Source organism: Natrix helvetica, assembly GCF_964273705.1.
Source record: "Natrix helvetica genome assembly, chromosome: 7".
NCBI lineage: Eukaryota > Metazoa > Chordata > Lepidosauria > Squamata > Natricidae > Natrix > Natrix helvetica.
This window is the reverse complement of record NC_138558.1, coordinates 66,131,138-66,147,880: the sequence shown is the minus strand read 5'-3', so window position 1 is coordinate 66,147,880 and position 16,743 is coordinate 66,131,138. Positions and strand designations below refer to the sequence as shown.

The window sequence follows — 16,743 nt, the reverse complement described above, 5'->3', positions numbered from 1 at the left end:
AGATATATAGGTGAAACTCAAAAAATTAGAATATCGTGCAAAAGTTCATTTATTTCAGTAATGCAACTTAAAAGGTGAAACTAATATATGAGATAGACTCATTACAAGCAAAGCAAGATAGTTCAAGCCGTGATTTGTCATAATTGTGATGATTACGATTTACAGCTCATGAAAACCCCAAATCCACCATCTCAGAAAATTAGAATATTACATGCAATCAATAAAACAAGGATTGTACATAGAACAATATCGGACATCTGCAAAGTATAAGCATGCATATGTACCCAGAACTTGGTTTGGGCCCCTTTTGCACCAATTACTGCCTCAATGCGGTGTGGCATGGAAGCTATCAGCCTGTGGCACTGCTGAGGTGTTATGGAAGACCAGGATGCTTCAATAGCGGCCTTCAGCTCTTCTGCATTGTTCAGTCTCATGTCTCTCATCTTTCTCTTGGTAATACCCTATAGATTCTCTATGGGGTTCAGGCCAGGCGAGTTTGCTGGCCAATCAAGCACAGTAATCCCACGGTCATTGAACCAGGTTTTGGTGCTTTTGACAGTGTGGGCAGGTGCCAAATCCTGCTGGAAAATGAAGTCAGCATCCCCATAAAGCTCGTCTGCGGAAGCATGAAGTGTTCCAAAATCTCCTGGTAGATGGCTGCGTTGACCCTGCACTTAATGAAGCACAGTGGACCAACACCAGCAGATGACATGGCTCCCCAAATCAACAGAGACTGTGGAAACTTCACACTGGACTTCAAGCATCTTGCAGTGTGTGCCTCTCCATTCTTCCTCCATATTCTGGGTCCTTGGTTTCCAAATGAGATGCAAAAGTTGCTCTCAGCAGAAAAGAGGACTTTGGACCACTGAGCAACAGACCAGGTCTGTTTTTCTTTAGCCCAGGTAAGACGCTTCTGACATTGTTGATCAGGAACGGCTTGACAAGAGGAATATGACATTTGAAGCCCATGTCCAGGATCCGTCTGTGTGTGGTGGCACTTGATGCATTGACTCCAGCCTCAAAGTCCCCAACACTTTTGAATGGCCTTTTCCTGACAATCCTCTCCAGGCTGCGGTCATCCCTGCTGCTTGTGCACCTTTTTCTTCCACACTTTTCCCTTCCACCTAACTTTCTATTAATGTGCTTTGATTCAGCACTTTGGGAACGTCCAACTTCTTTTGCAATTACCTTTTGAGGCTTTCCCTCCTTACGGAGGGTGTCAATGATGGTTTTCTGCACAACTGTCAGGTCAGCAGTCTTTCCCAGGATTGTGATTCCTACTGAACCAGACCGAGAGACCATTGAAAGGCTCAGGAACCCTTTGCGGGTGTTATGGCTTAATTAGCTGATTAGAGTGGGACACTTTGAGCCTAGAATATTGCCCCTTTTCACAATACTCTACTTTTCTGAGATTGTGGATTTGGGGTTTTCATGAGCTGTAAGCCACAATTATGACAAATCACAGCTTGAACTATCTTGCTTTGCATGTACTGAGTCTATCTCATATATTAGCTTCACTTTTTAACTTGTATTACTGAAATAAATGAACTTTTACACGATATTCTACTTTTTTGAGTTTCATCTGCATTTGCAACATAGTACGATTTATTGGGATGATTAAAAATTAAAACACCTATTATTGAGGTCAGGGAATAACTGAGCCATTTGCCAAATCTCATTAAACTAGTTTAAAATTAGATAAGTGCCAATTAAACCAAATGTAGATAATTATAGAGCATATTACCTAAGAGGAAGACTCATTGTAATTATTTGTGAATTTGGGGAAAGGAGTTGTGCTCAGAGGAATGGAAGAAAACAAGTGAATAGCAGAGATGCAGATAAATGTGAATTTTATGGCTATTTTAAAGCCTTCGAAGAGTTTGAAGTTTAGCTATTGCTTGGCAGATAGTTGTTTTGCCTGCTTAATTTGACCCTTTGTGTAATATCATTTTTTAATGTGTGCCAGTGTGCCAACAGTATAAAAAATGACAATAGAACAGAAGAGAATAGAATAGAATAATACAAACAGTGGTATTATGTGTGAGTGGCAAAAAGTGAAAAAAAGTGATCCATAACTGCAAATAGGATCGCTGCTCTGTCCTTTGGGAGAAAGTGTCCTCCCCTAAAATATTTAAACACATGCACATCCATTTCCTGGAGGCAGAAGGGGGAGGGGAACATACCCTATGTGGCGCACATGCACCTGCCCTCTGTGCGGAACGGCCTCGTGCAAACCCTAGCTACTGTGCCCCTTCTCTTAGTGGCGGCCGCAAAAAGAGCAGCAGGCCCAGTAACACTAGGACTGGCAAGAGTGTGCCAGAGACAGAACTTCTGGATCAGCTGATCCGCAGGCTGAGGTTAAGGCACCTCAAAAATAATAAGACCCCCCCAAAAATAAGGCCTAGCGCTTATTTCGGGGGCAGTCAAAAGAAAATAAGACCCTGTCTTATTTTCGGGGAAACATAGTAAATAATAAATAATCTATTCTCCTAAATGCTTGTCAGGCAGTTGATTTTTAAAATCATTCTCAAAATCAGTTTAATTATGTCCATCTGATCTGAGGTACAGTATGTTAAGAGTGGTCATCTGTTTAGAAAACAGCTGTTACGATGCAGAATTCTGCTTCTGGGGATGACTGTTGTACTGGGCAGACTGTAGTGGTTTATATGGGTCCTCGTGTATCAGCTTTAAAATGTGCATCCTATATTTTCTTTCCCTCTCTTCCATGTTCATTTCAGAGCTTCTTTACCACAGAGATTACTGTTGGTGTTTGCCTTTTCTGTATAATAGGCATGGATTGTTAAATAACTATCAGTGTAATGGTTGAGTAGCCCGATTTGGAATGAAGAAATGCCAGTTTGAAATAGGAAAGAGAACAGTTAGCAATTTTGTTTCAGAAATAAATATTTTTTTAAATGCACATACCAAAAAAGTCTGTGGAGAGCCTTAGTCATCCAGGTGATAGTTGTCCCAAAAGTGTTTTTTCAGGAGACAAATGGACTTTTCTTTTGAAGACGTTTTGCTTCTCATTCAAGAAGCTTCTTCAGCTCTGACTGGATGGTGGGGAGTGGAAGGATTCTGCAAGGAATTCCATTCCCCACTACCCAGCCAGAGCTGAAGAAGCTTCTTGGATGAGAAGCGAAACGTCTTCGAAAGAAAAAACAAGAAAGTCCAGTTGCCTCTGGAAAAAGCACCTTTTTCCAGAGATACTGCTCTTAAGAGCTGTCTGATGTGAAACTTTATAAACCTTTGGAGTTAAATGAGACAGTTGCCTTCTTTAAATTTAACCTTGCACTGATATGGCTTTGCATGATTGGCTGGTGGTTTGTTTTCACTTCTAGGTGTGCAGGTATTTATTATTAATATTATTTTGGCCTGCAAAAAATTCTTTGTCTGCTAAAACACATAATGCATTTTATTCTACACGTTTTCTGACAGTTCTTACTGCGGTGAGCATCACTTCTTTAAAATAAAACACTTCACTGCTACTGCTGCTACTATTACTGGAGCCATAACAGTTTTGGAAAGCTATTTTGCCATTTCTTTTGTTGATTTGTTTTCTAACTTTTTGATTAGATGAAAATTACAGTCTTAGAATCTTAAGTGAAACTTTGGAATGTAGTTCAAAGTTCTTGCCACCTTTGTTTAGACCAGCGGTTCTCAAATAGTGGGGCGCGCCCCCCTGGGGGGGCGCGAGGCTCCGTAAAGGGGGGCGCGAAGGCTCCCTTTCCATCTGGGTGCAACGGCGGCGGCGTGGGCGAGGCATAATATATCCCGCCTGGAAGTGGCAGCACTTCGGACTGTGGATTTTCATTGGAGCCGCAGGCTGGAGCTGTGCAAGAAGCCTGCTCGGGCGGGGGTGGGAGGGAGGGAAGCATGGCTGTCCCAGGCTTCCCTCCCTTCCCCCCCCCCAGCCCAAGCAGACTTTTTGCACAGCTCCAGCCCGCGGCTCTGATGAGTCTCTGAGCAGTCCCCAGCGCTGCCACTTCAAGCCGGGATATATTCTGCCATGCCCTCGGCGGCGTCTTTATGCAGGTAGCTCGCCTCCCCGCCAGCAGCTCCACCGCCAGGATTCCGTCTGGAAGCGGAAGCGCAACAGCCGCTGTTGGGGAAGGGACAAAGGGGTGGCGGTCGCCCGATCTTGCCACCGCCACCCCTTCGCCCCTGGGATGCTGGAGGAGCTGCTGGCAGGGAGGGAGGGAAGAAAGGGAGGAGGGAGTAAGGATAGACAAGCAAGAGGGAAAGAGGAAAGAAGGCAAGCAGGCAGGAAGGAGGCAGAAGGAAGGAGGGAAGAATGGAACTGGAAGGGAGGCAGGGAAGGAGGGAGGGAGAAAGGAAGGATAGGAGGATAGGGAAAGAGGAAAGAAGGCAGGCAGGCAGGGGGAAAGAGGAAGGAGGGAACTGGAAGGGAGGCAGGAAGGAAGGGAAGGAGGAAGGGAGGGTGGAAGGAAGGAAGGATAGACAAGCAAGAGGGAAAGAGGAAAGAAGGCAAGCAGACAGGAAGGAGGCAGAAGGAAGGAGGGAAGAATGGAACTGGAAGGGAGGCAGGGAAGGAGGGAGGGAGAAAGGAAGGATAGGAGGATAGGGAAAGAGGAAAGAAGGCAGGCAGGCAGGGGGAAAGAGGAAGGAGGGAACTGGAAGGGAGGCAGGAAGGAAGGGAAGGAGGAAGGGAGGGTGGAAGGAAAGAAGGATAGACAAGCAAGAGGGAAAGAGGAAAGAAGGCAAGCAGGCAGGAAGGAGGCAGAAGGAAGGAGGGAAGAATGGAACTGGAAGGGAGGCAGGGAAGGAGGGAGGGAGAAAGGAAGGATAGGAGGATAGGGAAAGAGGAAAGAAGGCAGGCAGGCAGGGGGAAAGAGGAAGGAGGGAACTGGAAGGGAGGGAGGCAGGAAGGAAGGGAAGGAGGAAGGGAGGGTGGAAGGAAGGATAGACAAGTAAGAGGGAAAGAGGAAAGAAAGCATGTGACTACGGTGGGAGACGAGGAAAGACCGGTGTGCTATGTTATGCAGAGGTGTACTTATAACAATTTTATAGACAAATTATACTATTTACAGTCGCGCGGGGGGGGGCGCGCGAAATGTTTTCTTCTTCCTAGGGGGGGCATGACAGAAAATAATTGAGAAGCACTGGTTTAGACAGAGATAACACGTCTTTGTTTCAACAGCTCTGCAAAAGCAGAAAAATTTGCACCGAGTTGCCTTCAAAACCAAACAACTACTTCATACTCCAGCTGCCAAAGGAGGTAATTAGCTTACAGGCGCTTAACTGAGCTCCAGCAAGTCAGAAAGTTGTTTCTTTTTGTGTTCAACTTTGCAGTTGATGTATTCACCAGGAGATATTAATCTTCAGTGCTCACACTTGCTCCTCTGTAAGAAACTCACTGGATTTTGAACTGTACATTTAGGACACAAGCTGCTAGCAGATACTGAATATTTGAAGCTTGGTACAAGATTCAGCCCAGCCAGAGCTGTCAGAAAAGGATTGACACTTGTTGAGGAGATTGTACAAATCAACTTCCTTCTTGCTTACTAAGAAGAAACTCCCATTAGTTATACTAATTGAATTTGGTTGTCTTTGCCTTAAGTCAACTCAGCATCCTTGGGTGGCGTTCTAAGGCTGTTTGATTGTCATCCTTTCGAGACAGAATCTACCATTGCTTCTTTGTTTGGCACTTAGGGCCATTCAGTCATCTTTGTAGGCTGCTTTAAGACAGCGGGATAAAAATTCTTATCGCCTGGGTATCTTCTTGGAAATCAACAGCTTTTTGTTTTTGAGTTTTTGTTTTGTTTTGTTCAAGTTTGAGACACCTTCACTGTGTTGTATTTAAGCAACACTGTACCAATTAATATTATTCAAGTTTGATATCTCTGAAATTCATGGTAGGGTGAAGGAAAGATACTTTTAAAAACGCATTATTCTCAACAAGACTAATTACTTTTGGTTTTCTTACACTGCTTTTAAAGAAGTCATGGGACAGCTATTTTAAGTAGTTTTGTATTTTTCTGCTAAAAAAAAGAATAGCTATGGAACTTATTATCAGGATAATATATGGAGTCTTTGAGAAAGATAAACTTAATCACAGTATTTTAGAAAAAGCCTTGGCATTTTTTTAAAAAAAAGCTTGTCCACATTATTGGAAAGCTCAGGATACCAAACATTGACTGACTTCAGAAATTTTAAGGAGTGAAGATTGTTCCAGTGTTTATGCAGATCTCACATACAAAAAACACCCAAATAATATTTACTAAAAGCTTTAAAGGTAAAGGTTCCCCTCGCACATATGTGCCAGTTGTTCCCGACTCTAGGGGGCGGTGCTCATCTCTGTTTCAAAGCCGAAGAGCCAGTGCTGTCTGAAGACGTCTCTATGGTTATGTGGCCGGCATGACTAAACACTGAAGGCGCACAGAATGCTGTTACCTTCCCACCAAAGGTGGTTCCTATTTTTCTACTTGCATTTTTTACGTGCTTTCGAACTGCTAGGTTGGCAGAAGCTGGGACAAGTAACCGGAGCTCAATCCGTTACGCGGCGCTAGGGATTTGAACCACTGAACTGCCAACCTTCTGATCAACATGCTCAGCATCTTAGCCACTGTGTCCCTACTAAAAGCTTTAGAAACCTGGTAGATAACTTTTGGTGAACAGCAGAAATCACGCAGTATAACAATCATCTATATGGAATAACTTTATTGTGGATTTCTGCTTCACACATACAAAACCAATGGCACGATTATTGCAACAATCCCAGCTACCTAAAACCTCAAAATCATATCACATTAAATATAGTTATTTTAGAATAACTTTTGCTTAGATTGAGCTTCAGTTTCTTTCTATAGTTTATAAATGACCTCAGGCGTCAAATTTAAAATGTAAACAGTTATCTGGAGTTTTGATTGGGGGAAAAAAGATACACATCCTTAATCATTGGCTTAATCATTGGCTTCTGCCACAGACTCTTAGGTAAAGTACATATCTATACTTTTCTAGGCATGCATCTAGTAATCTATTAGATCAAGAATTTGCAGTAGTTCATAATTAATATCTTTGATTTTGCACCCTATAGTAGAAGACCAGTTTCATTTCCTCAGTATACTGTATAGTTCCATCTGTATTTTCATGCAAGAAGTTAGAATTTGGCACTCATAAAATTAGCCTATTGCGTACTGAAGACTGGATATGTGTTGCATGCCCGTAAGGGTAAAGGTTCTCCTCACACATATGTTCTAGTCATTCCCGACTCTAGGGGGCGATACTCATCTCTGTTTCAAAGCCAAAGGGCCAGCACTGTCCAAAGACATCTCTGTGGTCATATGGCCGGCATGACTAAATGCCGAAGGGGCACGGAACGCTGTTACCTTCCCACCAAAGGTGGTCCCTATTTTTCTACTTGCATTTTTACATGCTTTTGAACTGCTAAGTTGGCAGAAGCTGGGACAAGTAACGGGAGTTCACTCTGTTATACAGCACTAGGGATTCGAAGCGCCGAACTGTCAACCCTTCTGATTGACAAGCTCAGCGTCTTAGCCACTGAGCCACCGCATCCCTCTCTGCATGCCCATATTTACATGTATGTACAACATTTTGCCTATTGGGTTAGTGTCGCTCAAGATTTCTACGTTTGTTATTTCTTTACTAGAGAGATTCATTTTTGAGGCACTGTTTGCCTTGAGAGATTCTAATTAGTGTGGCACCATTAAAGGGATAACATCTAATTTGTGTGCTGAATTATTGCTATTGGTGTTGAAAGTGGGTAGTGTGGTTACAAATAAACATCTCTGAACTAAAGATTTATTTGAGAATGGAACAAAGACCGACAGTCCATTAATACTTACATCAGACTGCAAATGATTTAGACCTAAGACAAAGCCAGGAGCCATGTGCTTTCTCTTGTAAAGGCCTTTTTTTGTTACTGCAAAATCACCATCTGTGGGCAGTTGTGTTTTGCAGGGAAATTAATTTTTTTTATAAAGTTTGGAATGCCTTGTTCATAGGATATCTTAGAGCAGGGCTCTCAAATTTCCGGCCCGCAGGGCGGATGCGTCATGCACTGGCCACACCTCTACCCGGTTTAGCGAAGGGGGGGAAGTCCCAATACAACAGATGACGCCACCGTGATCGACGTGAGTTTAATACCCCTGTCTTAGAGCATTTAAAGAGAAACTGATATGTTTTCTAAATGGCTCTTGGAATATTAAAACAAAAAGGGACTTTCATCCTTGTATTTACTATTGTGTTTTTCAGAAAGATTTCCCTACACTATGCTGGAATTGTGTTTATTTATTTATGAGCTTTCAGGATCTGTAGTTATATTTAATGCTTCTCAAATATCCCTCTATCGTTATTTAGATTTTGTAATTCGTTGTTGATCTTTTCAAACTGAGTTTGTGTGTCCCATTTTCCTCCCCCCCCCCCTCAACCCATTGTCTGCTCCTCAAAATGTCTTCACAATGCCACCTTGGTAATTCTCCTAAAAATATTCTTGACCGAAAAATCCTTTTGTATTTTAATAGAATCATTGCACAACATAAATGCATGAAGGATCAGAGGAAAAAGATTATAACAATCTGTAACATGTAACTCAACTATTAAGTATCAAATCTATCCATTTTCTTGAAATGTAATTCTTCCTGAATCTCTTAAACTTAAAGTGGCCTACATTGTTTGCATGATTACAGACTATAACATTTCTATTGGGGTACTTTATCATCATCTACGTTCATACTTTGAGTTATAGTATATTTAGTCCTTGAGGCAAGCCCATACTTACAGATTACACACTCTTTGAATGTACTTTACCTTGCAAATTCATAATTTGAATACGAGCCTCGTTTAATTGAAGTTAATACTTGTTAAATTTCAATCCAGTGCCTGCATACACAATTTAAAGTATTGTAACATAATAATTAATGTTGTTTTCGCTGTATATTGTACACCTGACTGGAAGAACTACATTCTTAGTTTGCTGAATATATTACCTTCATTTTCTGATCTCATAGAAAGGTAGTAATTAAAATAAATTTAAATTTGAGGACTCCTAAACTTCCTTTTTCAGTAAGGAATGACCAAAACTTAGACATACTTAATGCACGTCATCCATGAAAAGTACTGTAGTCAGCTGCTGAAACAATTAAAATGAATTAGCTACACGGTTACTTGTCATTGCAGCTGTTTTTATTTCAACTGCTTCTCATTGAGTTGCTCACCTTTTCTGGTGGAATATTGAAAGTACATTGTCGTTTAAACTTGACCTCTTTGCTTCTCTCAAAAACATTCCGAAATATTGGCTAGTGTGAAATAATAGGTGTATTGGCTGCTGTTCTACTACATTGCTGAGGCTCTTAGGCCTGGTTTTAAGCAGCGGCCATTTTACTGCCCTGAACCTTGAACATGACTGTCTTTTCTTTTGGTGCCATTCCAGTTCCATCTCCCAGTAAATTCCGGTCTCCAGCAGCGCCCTCACCTCTGGCTCTGAGACAGCCAGTAAAAGCATTTAATACCCATGGACCTAATTCTGTTCCCGAAGCCACGCAGCTGCCTTTAGCGGCTCCCGGTTCCGCCTCTGGAAGTCCAGCCAGCAGCATCAACAGTGCTACGCTTACCAGACCTGCAGGAACCACAGGGTTAAGGAGTGGCTTGCCAAGACCTAGTGCCCCCTCCAGCGGGGGCATCCCAGTGCCTCGCAGCAAACTCACACAGCCCGTTCGCAGGTGAGTCTGCCGCTTTCACTTCCTACATGGCAAAAGCCATCATTCGGGAGAAACGCTCATGTCTTGGGTAGGGTTATTTTGCATAGCCAGAATGGTTTGTCTCTTATGTGTTTATTCTGAAAACGAGACACTTTTTTATCAGAAATAATGTCTTCTCAGTGGTGTATTTCTGGTACCTCTGAGAAGCGGGTTGTCAGGCCTCCAGTCATATTCCTTTTAGGATAGTTGGCCTGCCACACACTCTCTTATTTTACTATGCTCTTTCATTAGTGGGGAATTGGGAGGGGAAATTGTAAGGAGTAGAATGTGTTGTTGTCAAAATAAAACATTCCTTTCTAGAAGCCCAAGGTCACTCTTTGTCTCTGCACCTCTGCACCTGACCAGAAGTGGATGGGTGGAGATGCCAGCGTGGCAATGGAAGATTGGACCATGTGATGGACTTGTGGGTGTGGGGCAAGTTCGTGAACTTTCAACTGGGTGGAAAACCCAGGAAGGTTTGAGATTCGGGTTTTCCACAGATGTGCCAACATGTCTCTCTTAATAAATTGGAAGTTTGAGGAAAGTTCTGCCTTGGACTCTGATTTAATTTTGGATGATATTTGGAACGCTGACATTAATTAACCCGAATTAACCCGAATCCACTTCCGGTCAGGTGACACAGGTAATAGAGAGGAATGTTATTTTGTGCGTCTACTTTTCTGCCTTTGGATAAGTATTTTGGGATAAGATGGGGGCGGGTATGGGTAGACTTGAAAGAGCTGAATGCTTTATGGACACTTCAGTTTTTATAGCAACAAAGGCGGAAAGTAATTTTGAATGCTTTGTTAGGTAGTTTGTGATTTTATGGCTGAAACATCCATTTTAACTTTTAAGTTTGTTACCTTTGTCTTATACGTACTTTTATGATTCAGATTTTGGGAGAAATTAAAACATTTTTACATTACTGCTTTTGAATGAAATAACTACAATTTTAAATAATCATCACCATGTGCACATTTTGACTTAAATCTATACTTGCAGTTTTCCTTTCTTACTCTATTGTATCATTGTCTTTCTAATTTTGAGGTTCTTTCTGGAATTCCTACATAGATTCTTGACTGCAAAGACATTTTCTGGCTCATGACAATCTTAGACTGCAAAACTACAAGTAGTCCTTGCTTAATGACCAGTCCTTAATGGCTTTTTAAAGTTACAGCGGACCTCCCAAAAGCCAATTCAGCACCCTCTCAGATGTCTGGCCTTACAACCGGTTGCAGAGACACTGCAATCCCCCCGTACACACCACCGGGTCCCTACAGGCCTTTTTACACACACACACACACACACACACACACACCCAAAACCAGGTCCCACACCTTCCTCCACATTTGCCTTTTGAAGAGTTCCAGAGGCTTCTGGAACAGATCACTTCATCACAAGGCCGCGCAGCATGATTCCAGAAGCAGCTGCCATGTTTCCAACCACCACATTGAATTGTCTCTGGGAACAATGTCTGCTTCCGGAATTGTGCCACGTGGCTGCACAACAAACTGCTGTGTTGTGCTTCCCTAACAGTCTGCGCAGCACTCCGAAAAGCTTTGGGGCCTCTGTGCTTTTTTTTTTTTTTTTGCAGTAGGGGAGGAAAACAGATCGCTTTGACATGCAACCATGTGGCGCTATTCAGGAAGTAGCCGCCATTTTCCCAGAAACCTCTTCTCTTTATCTTCTCCCACTCATTCTGCGCAAGAAATGTTATGAACACACCTGTAGGCACCCTTGGCTGAGTCACCTGTCACTGGATGACTTTTATCAATGAGTGAGCTAAAAATGTAAAATTTAAAATCAGTCTCAAATCAATATTGAGATTCCCACGGTGTTTCTTTAACCAAGAAATGTGCCAGATACACCTGCATGCTGTGATTTTATGCAAGAATCGGTAAAATTATTTCCCCGTCACAGAGCTCTTCAACAACATTCAACCTGCAGCTGCACTTTGGCTGCACAAATCCGGACAACCACTAGATGTCAGCCAAGAGATGCGACAGTTCTACCTCTTTACTGCCACTTCTATGTTCAATAGATAAATCAATCAATGTCTGTTCAGAAGAAAACGGACGTGGTCACCCTCGCAACCAAACACTTCTCACTTACATCTAAAGCAGGGGTGGGATTCAGTCGGTTTGGACCAGTTTGGGCGAACTGGATGCTAATTTTACATCTGGTTCGTTCGCTGAACCGGTAGTTAAAAGGACTGGCTGGCCCCTCCCGCCCCTCCCAGGAATCTCCATGCGGCCTGTTTTGGATGCCAGGTAAGCGCAGGTCCCACACGGAGGCTCTTGGAGGGCGAAAAACGGGCCTTCCAGAAATCTGGAAACAGCCCCTTTTCCAGCCTCTGGAGCCCGGGAAAAGGCCATTTTCACCCTCTGGGAGGCTTGAAAAAAACCTCCAGAGCCTGGGGAGGGCGAAAACGCTCTCCGCCTGCCATGGTGCACAGAACCAGTTGCTAAAATTTTTGAATCCCACCCCTGATCTAAACTCCTCTGTAGAAAAGCACTTGGCAGCAGCTGCATTGGGTTTGCACAGCTTTTGCTCTTTTGCTGCCATCTAGTGATTCCTTTAGGGAAAAGTAGTGGATGGACTGGAATTCCTGACCCTAACAGGCACAATTCCAGCCACATTCTCTATTGTGATAGGTAGTGGCTTTTCCACAGTTCAGGACCCTTAGATTTTAGCCAGAAAAATACCCCACCAATTGCTGGCCTTATTGTGTTGCCTGCAGGAATTACAAAGAGTAGCACAACTTGGCTATGTTCAAGATACACCTTAAGGGCAGACTGTGGGGGTAGCGTGGCAAAGCAGCTGTGCATTTGAAGGCTCCAAATGTGCACAGAAGTCAACCCTGAAAGGAAGCACAGAGCTAATCTCAAATTGGCAAAACTTAAATACCTGCTAAATTTAAAGAGTAATACAAAAATTATTATACAATAAAAGGCATAAGGCAGATGTACAAAAACATATTTATTATTCCAGACTACTGGAATAATGAGGGGACCGAAAGGAGGAATAAGAAAAGGCACTGTGGAATATTATTAAACTTTGTTGTCACGAGGAGTTAAACAGTACAGAATCTTTGATGGTTTTCATTTTTGTTCTTTACATCAAAAGAAAGAAAGAAAATAGGCAAATATCTGGAGAAACTTCCTGATGAATCTCATTTTCTCTGTTTCAGATCCCTGCCAGCTCCCAAATCCTATAGCAGCGCAAAAGACGAGAGCTGGAAGGACGGCTGCTACTGAACAGCAGAGCTTTTTAACTCAGCACGCCCGCCGCCTTCAGCAGGCTAAGCTACAGATCCACATGCAGACTGATGGAAAACACTTTGGGAGGGAGGGATTGAAACTCTCCAGATCTCTCTGTCTTTAATTAGCACAAGCTGGCAGAGATTATAAAACAGCACTTTAATGACATTAACATCAGATACTTGGTGATCACTCAAATCATTTTTACGTGAATCACGTATCATATCTGAAGCTTCCCTGCTTCCTAAAATTGTTACCAACGCTCACATGGCTACAAACAGCCCACACGGATACAATCAGGGCAGATATCTTAATATGCCAAAGATACATCCATTTTTGAAAAAGCAGCACGTAAAATGTTAAGCAAAAAAATAATAATCTTGAAAAGATCGCAACATTACTTGATTCTTAAAGAGCAAGGCTTTCTTTAACACGTAGAAGAGAAACATTATATGTCGATCAAAGCAAAAATTGGATTGTAAAAATGCTACTGGGCTTAGGTGAGATTGTGTTAGACAATTGTGGAAGAGATGTGTGAAGAAACTGAGTCACAGCACAACCTTGTCTCTGGAGTCTCGCTGTGGGAGCGGTAGGAGAGTCCGTACCATTTGTCTTTTTAAAAAAAAAAAAAAACCTGGGCCTCTGAGCCTTGATATGCATAGGTTGTATTTTTTTTTTATGTTGACTTTGTCATATCAGGTTTTGTATAATACTGCGATTGCCAAAAGGGCTCGTTTTCAGTTGTACAATCCCCCAATTAGCTGTTCCTGGCTCAGGAAAATAGCCTTTTTTCTTTTCTACCCCCCAGCGATATTTTTCAAACATACGAGCCCTTTTTTAGAGCAAACTTCCTGGAAAGAGAAAGGAAGAGAACGGATGAAGAACTATTGCCACGTGCTTAACCCCTGGAGTGCAACTGAACAGGCCTGTAGTTAACATGAAGGGAAAAACAACTATGCAGCTCTTGCCCAGAGGTTCCTAAGGAAATTGGTTGTTTGGCTGATACCAAATGCTTTATTCATGTGGGTAACCTTTCACGGTATGAGGGAGTCTTCTTTCTTTCTTTTTTAAAAAAACGATCAGCTTCCTAGAGGTGTGTTTAATTGTAAATACTTCCACTGAGGTTATTGCCCCTATTAATATTTTAACTATGTATTTTGCCTTATATTTGTATTTTGCATTGTTGGTAACAGTTTGAAAAAAAAAGAAAAGAAAACTCTGCCACGTATGTTTACAAAGTGGTTTTGTTCCTCTAACAGTTGTTGGCTTTTTCCCTCTTTTGCCAGTCCTTGTTGTCAGGGTATCCCCTCACGCGGTAGAAAACTATTAATACCCAAAGCCCCATCTCTTGCAGCTTTTCCCTTTTCACTTGTTTTTATGTTGGGAGTGGAAGACGGAAGGTAAGCTACTTGCCAGAAAGAAATTCAGAGTAAGTCAGTTGCAAGAATTATTTTTCTTTGTAAGGAAAGAAAAGGCAGTCACTTAGAATGACATTTCCTTTTGCTGTCTAAAATACGGAGCTTTAAAAAAAAAAGCTTTTAGCTAGGATGCCATTTTGGTAAGGACTGAACATCATCCAAACCCATCCTGTTTGCAGCTTGAAAACCTCATTCATGCCTGCCTCTTAAAGTAAGTGCTTTTGAATTTTACAAAAAAAAGAGTAAGTGGTGTTGGAGATTCCAGGCTTTGATTACTTAGGTAGCCTTCCTAGATTAGTGGATTAAAAGCCATGCAATTTTTACTTGAATTGGAAATGTGACCAAGGCAGGATAGGACTAGACATCTGTTCCAGCACTCAGGCAATTTTCCTTTTCCCCCCTTTTTAATTGAAAGGAAGGCCCTTCTGTGGTCCTGTGTAAAGGATGGGATTCTGGGATCTTTAAATGCTGGGTTCTGAAGGCACCATATAGACCAGCAATGACGACCCTTTTTTTGCTTGCGTGCCATAAGGGGGGGGGAGTGCAGGGGGGTCATGTGCGGGCGTGCTGCATCCATAATGCAATGCACGACGCCCCAGTGTGCATGCGTGCACTACAGGCACTTCCCCCCCCCCATTTTTTGCATGTTTTTGTCGCCCTCCCCAGGCTCCAGAGGCTTTATAGGAGCCTGGGGAGGGTGAAAACAGCCTCCCCCGCCCCTCCAGAGGCTTCAGGGACCTTCAGGAGGCTTCCCTGAAGCCTTCAGAGCGCTCAAAACGACCCTCCGAGCAAACAGGAAGTCCGTTCCCGAACTTCCAGTTTGCCCATAGGCCCGTTTTTTTGCGCTCCCGAGGCTTCAGGGAAGTTCATGAAGCCTCCCGAGGGCCTCCAGGGGAGGAGGGGGAGACTCTTTTCACCCTCCCCAGGCTCCTATAAAGGCTCTAGAGCCTGGGGAGGGCGAAAAATAGCTTTAAAAAAGGGTGAACTCGGCTGGCCAGCGAACACATGCGCGCCGGCCAGCTGACAGGGCAGCGCCTTGCGCATCCTGATCAATGGCTCCATTTGTGCCATAGGTTCGCCATCACAGATATAGACCTTTCAGACATACATTGTCATCTGCAGATAAGACATGGGCATCATGGAGACTTTGCAGAGTCCATTCTCTTCTCTTGCCGCTTTACATAGTGTAATTACTTGCACTTCTGTGAGTCACAAACACAGTGTGGGAAATGATTTTCCTTTAACTGGGAATGTTACTATGAACACATCCTAATTTACAGTCAAGTCAGAACAAAAAGAAATAAACTGGGGTGGTCTTCTTAAATCAGGGTAGCCGATAATTGTAGGAAGAGAAGCTAACAGAGCTGTTAGTTGCACTGTTAGCCCAGCCTATTTAAAGCGCCGAACAGAAAAAACGAGATATCTAAATATTTTTAGGTAACTTTTACCTATCCTAATTTTTAAAATGGGGCTCTAGCAAAGCGGATATTGCAGTCTTTATAAGTGGGAACATTCTCATTTCTACTTTTACTAGGGGGGAAAAATATTTAACTGAATATTTTCTTCAAGCATCCAGATGTTGCCTTTTTAACCAAGCTGCATCACCTTGATTTATAAGTTTGTTTTTATGACGCTCATCCTTGCATTACTTCGATAATGCATCAGGTTTTAAGGGCGTATCATCCCCCCCTGCTGCCACATTGCAATAAACATCCAGCAAATTTAGATTCCTGAAAAAGGTGTAGTTAGAAGAGACTTTGTCACGTTGCCAGTTTATTTGATTGCCATGACATCCTATGACTTTCTGTGTTTTAGAGGTTTGGGTATATTGAAGTGTGGAAACATGACTATGATAAACTAGTGCCTATGATTTACTTAATTTATGTTTGACAATAGTTGTTAAGGGTTTTATGAATGGGGGGGGGATTGTGTCAACAGCTCAGAATTGTTGTATGTATGTAGGCAGAAAACAAAGGAGTTCAGCTTCTAAAATTATTTAATTTTTTCCTCAGTGTTTGAATGTTTTTTGTAAATGTTAATAATAAAAAGTGTAAAAAGGAAGAATATAGGTATTCTTAAAACATTTCTTTGACTCCTTTTTGAAATAAAATATATATAAAACGAAATATTTGTTATTTCTTTAAGTATATTAAATACTTTGTTCATTTGGATGTGTTCAGAAACAAAAACTTGAATGGGAGATCCTGCCTTATGTTCAAATTACACATAATAGCAACAATCCTACTTTTAAACATAGCATATTATGAATCAAACAGGAAAAGGGAGAGTTTATTTTAAAAGCAAAAGAAAACTAGCCATAAACAAAACATTTAGCAACAGCATAAT

At 42.3% G+C, this 16,743-nt stretch overlaps 1 protein-coding gene across 3 annotated transcripts in view; it reads left to right on the top strand.

Annotated features, from left to right (window-relative positions):
* Nucleotides 1–16,523, top strand: part of SLAIN2 (SLAIN motif family member 2) — a 36,595-nt gene extending 20,072 nt beyond the window's left edge. For 2 of the 3 annotated variants that reach the window (XM_081960153.1, XM_081960152.1), the window contains 2 exons: nt 9,413–9,701; nt 12,910–16,523. In XM_081960153.1, coding sequence (XP_081816279.1) covers nt 9,413–9,701; nt 12,910–12,976 — 356 coding nt within the window. In that variant the 3' untranslated portion in view covers nt 12,977–16,523. Of the gene's footprint in view, nt 1–5,161; nt 5,240–9,412; nt 9,702–12,909 lie in introns of all 3 variants that reach the window. The other variant, XM_081960151.1, reaches the window with a different exon arrangement.
* Nucleotides 16,524–16,743: the final 220 nt, after the last annotated feature.